The 2,316-nt window shown below is 34.5% G+C and overlaps 1 protein-coding gene across 2 annotated transcripts in view; it reads right to left on the bottom strand.

Annotated features, from left to right (window-relative positions):
• The window catches only part of LOC107691531 (sodium-dependent lysophosphatidylcholine symporter 1-B-like), a 15,016-nt gene extending 13,765 nt beyond the window's left edge, over window positions 1-1,251 (bottom strand). The window contains exons 1-2 of one of the 2 annotated variants that reach the window (XM_016490168.1): window positions 1,182-1,251; window positions 942-1,065 (exon numbers count right to left, since the gene is read on the bottom strand). In XM_016490168.1, the coding sequence (XP_016345654.1) occupies window positions 942-1,028 (87 nt within the window). In that variant the 5' untranslated portion in view covers window positions 1,029-1,065; window positions 1,182-1,251. The other variant, XM_016490167.1, reaches the window with a different exon arrangement.
• Window positions 1,252-2,316: the final 1,065 nt, after the last annotated feature.

The following is a 2,316-nucleotide window of genomic DNA, read 5'->3' as shown; positions in this document are numbered from 1 at the left end:
TTGGTATAATAATTCATATATATATATATATATATATATATATATAATATAAATATAAAATTTTTTATGTAAGGAATAATTGACAGCATACCACGACATTATTGAAAATCAATGCAAACTCTTAAATAGTAAAGTTTTTTTAATAATTCACAAAAAATTGGAAGCTTAAGCTGTTTATGCACTTACTGGACAGAGAGCTTTTTTTCATTTATATCATTGTCATATTTATTTGACTGGCCTTTGTTCCTAGTTTTTTTTTTTTTCTTTTTTTTTTTGCTGTAATAGGGTGCAAGTCTCTTTGAAATCCCTACAAAAAAATAAATAAAAGATCAAGACCTTATCTGTCAGCCAATCAGAATCAACCATTCAACAGTGCTATGGTGTAAAAAATTAATTGAAATATTTTCAACTCATTTAATTAGTTTCCCTATATTTAATGATTACTTGAGATATTGGGTTTAGAGAAGATTACACTCAAATATTTTCTTTTTTACGGATAACCTCAAGAATTCTCTCATTTAATGTAATACACTTTCGTTCAATTCAGTCATCTCTGAAGGACGAAAAATGTAACTACATACACACCCATCACAAAACACAAAAAAAAACACGTCTAGTAACAGAGCAGTCAGACAAGCAGTAGTCAGTTCTAACACCGGTTTACCAGTGATGAAACGTGATAAAATTACTCTGGAGTTGAACAGCCTGAGATTTCCTGTGTAGTCGGTCTAATATTCGTTTATATATAATATATAATTTCCACGCGTCGCAAGCAGTGCAGACGGGGCGTGCGCGCTCAATTCAACCTGACAAAAATATGACACGTCGATCAGCTCTCGCCGCCACTATGTATCTGTTCAACAGGGGAATCATGTGCATGGGAAATACGTAGCCTATAGCTTATAAATGAATGGAAGCATACATTATTTTCAGTTTGTTACCTTTGCTGCCAGTTTGATTCCGTCTGGGCTGGGTTTTTGAAGCAGACTGGCATTGGAGTACTGCTCTGCGCCCTCTCCTCTTGCCATCTCGTTCTTGAAGATGTACGTTTAAAGTCGTTTACACCTATGAGTCCAGTTATTGAATGATATTAAATAAAGAAGGAAAAAATAAACCGGCTCGATTAAAAAACAACAGCAACACTGCTTCTGTTTGCGCACGCCTTGTTCTTTGGAATCAACCTGTTTCTACCGACCCCAGTTTCTGCCAGCTGTAGTAGCATGTGAAGACTCCACCCCCTTCAAAGAGTCATTCATTCTAATGCAACCCCCTCCTTTGTTAGCCTCGTATGATTTTTCACCCTCATGTGAGGGGCGGGTACAGACATGACTTCACGCTGACGCATGACTGAATGCACCGGTTCAGAATAAAATCATAAGTGAAATGCATTGAAAATACTATTGCATCATTATGTTTAAGGCTAATTTTGTGTGTTATAATTACTCTCTTATGACTAAGGGAAGTCGGCATTCATCAAAGGCTGTGCTTATACAGTATGTGCTTTCCATTCAGCAATACATTCAGAGAAATAGGCCAAGCTGTCATTGGAGTCATGCAGGTTATGCAGGATATAAACCATGCCACGTGGAGACTGTAACTTTGCTGTTTACTCACACACATACTGGGGGGCGTCCACCAACATAACTTGAAAATATACACACCATAGTGTTTGAGTTCAGGTTCAATGTCTGTCAACAGAAGATAGGATAACAGGCTGTTGGGCTGAGTCGTTTGCAGTGTTACATTTGTTTGGGAAGGCATTAACGTTTATCTTGAGAGCAGAAGGTGATTCGGTGCTGTATTTCTATTTGTTCCAATTAGGTTTTGATTGACTTTGCTTTTGCATCTAACCAGAAAGTGATATAAAATAAAACGTTTAGGTTCTTTGGACACACCTAACTGATATATCATGACCTTTTGATCTACTGCCCAAAAAGGAGTTTATTTATAACTAATTAAATTTTTGATTCATATTCAACATTTCAAAAAGTGCATTCAAGTGCAGTTGATAAATAAATAAAATGTAAAAAATGGTAAAACAACAGTCCCATTAGTTAATGTTAGCTGCAACTAACAGTGCATTTGTTGCAGTTGCCTATTAATCTTTTTTTAATGTTAGTTATAGTAGTAAACAATATTGCTTAAAAACATTGTTCATTGTAGTTAATGTCCTTTAAATAATATAAACTTTTGATTGTAATGTATTAGTAAATATTGAAATTAACTAAATTAACTAAAATGTGAAAAAAAAACACTATACATATTTTTCAATGTCAGTTAATGTTTGCTGAAATGATAGTAATGCTGAATTTAACA

Source organism: Sinocyclocheilus anshuiensis, unplaced genomic scaffold (assembly GCF_001515605.1).
Source record: "Sinocyclocheilus anshuiensis isolate Anshui unplaced genomic scaffold, SAMN03320099.WGS_v1.1 scaffold162, whole genome shotgun sequence".
NCBI classification, from domain to species: Eukaryota; Metazoa; Chordata; class Actinopteri; order Cypriniformes; family Cyprinidae; genus Sinocyclocheilus; species Sinocyclocheilus anshuiensis.
Note: the sequence above shows the minus strand (reverse complement) of the source record. Positions and strands in the feature narration are given on the sequence as shown.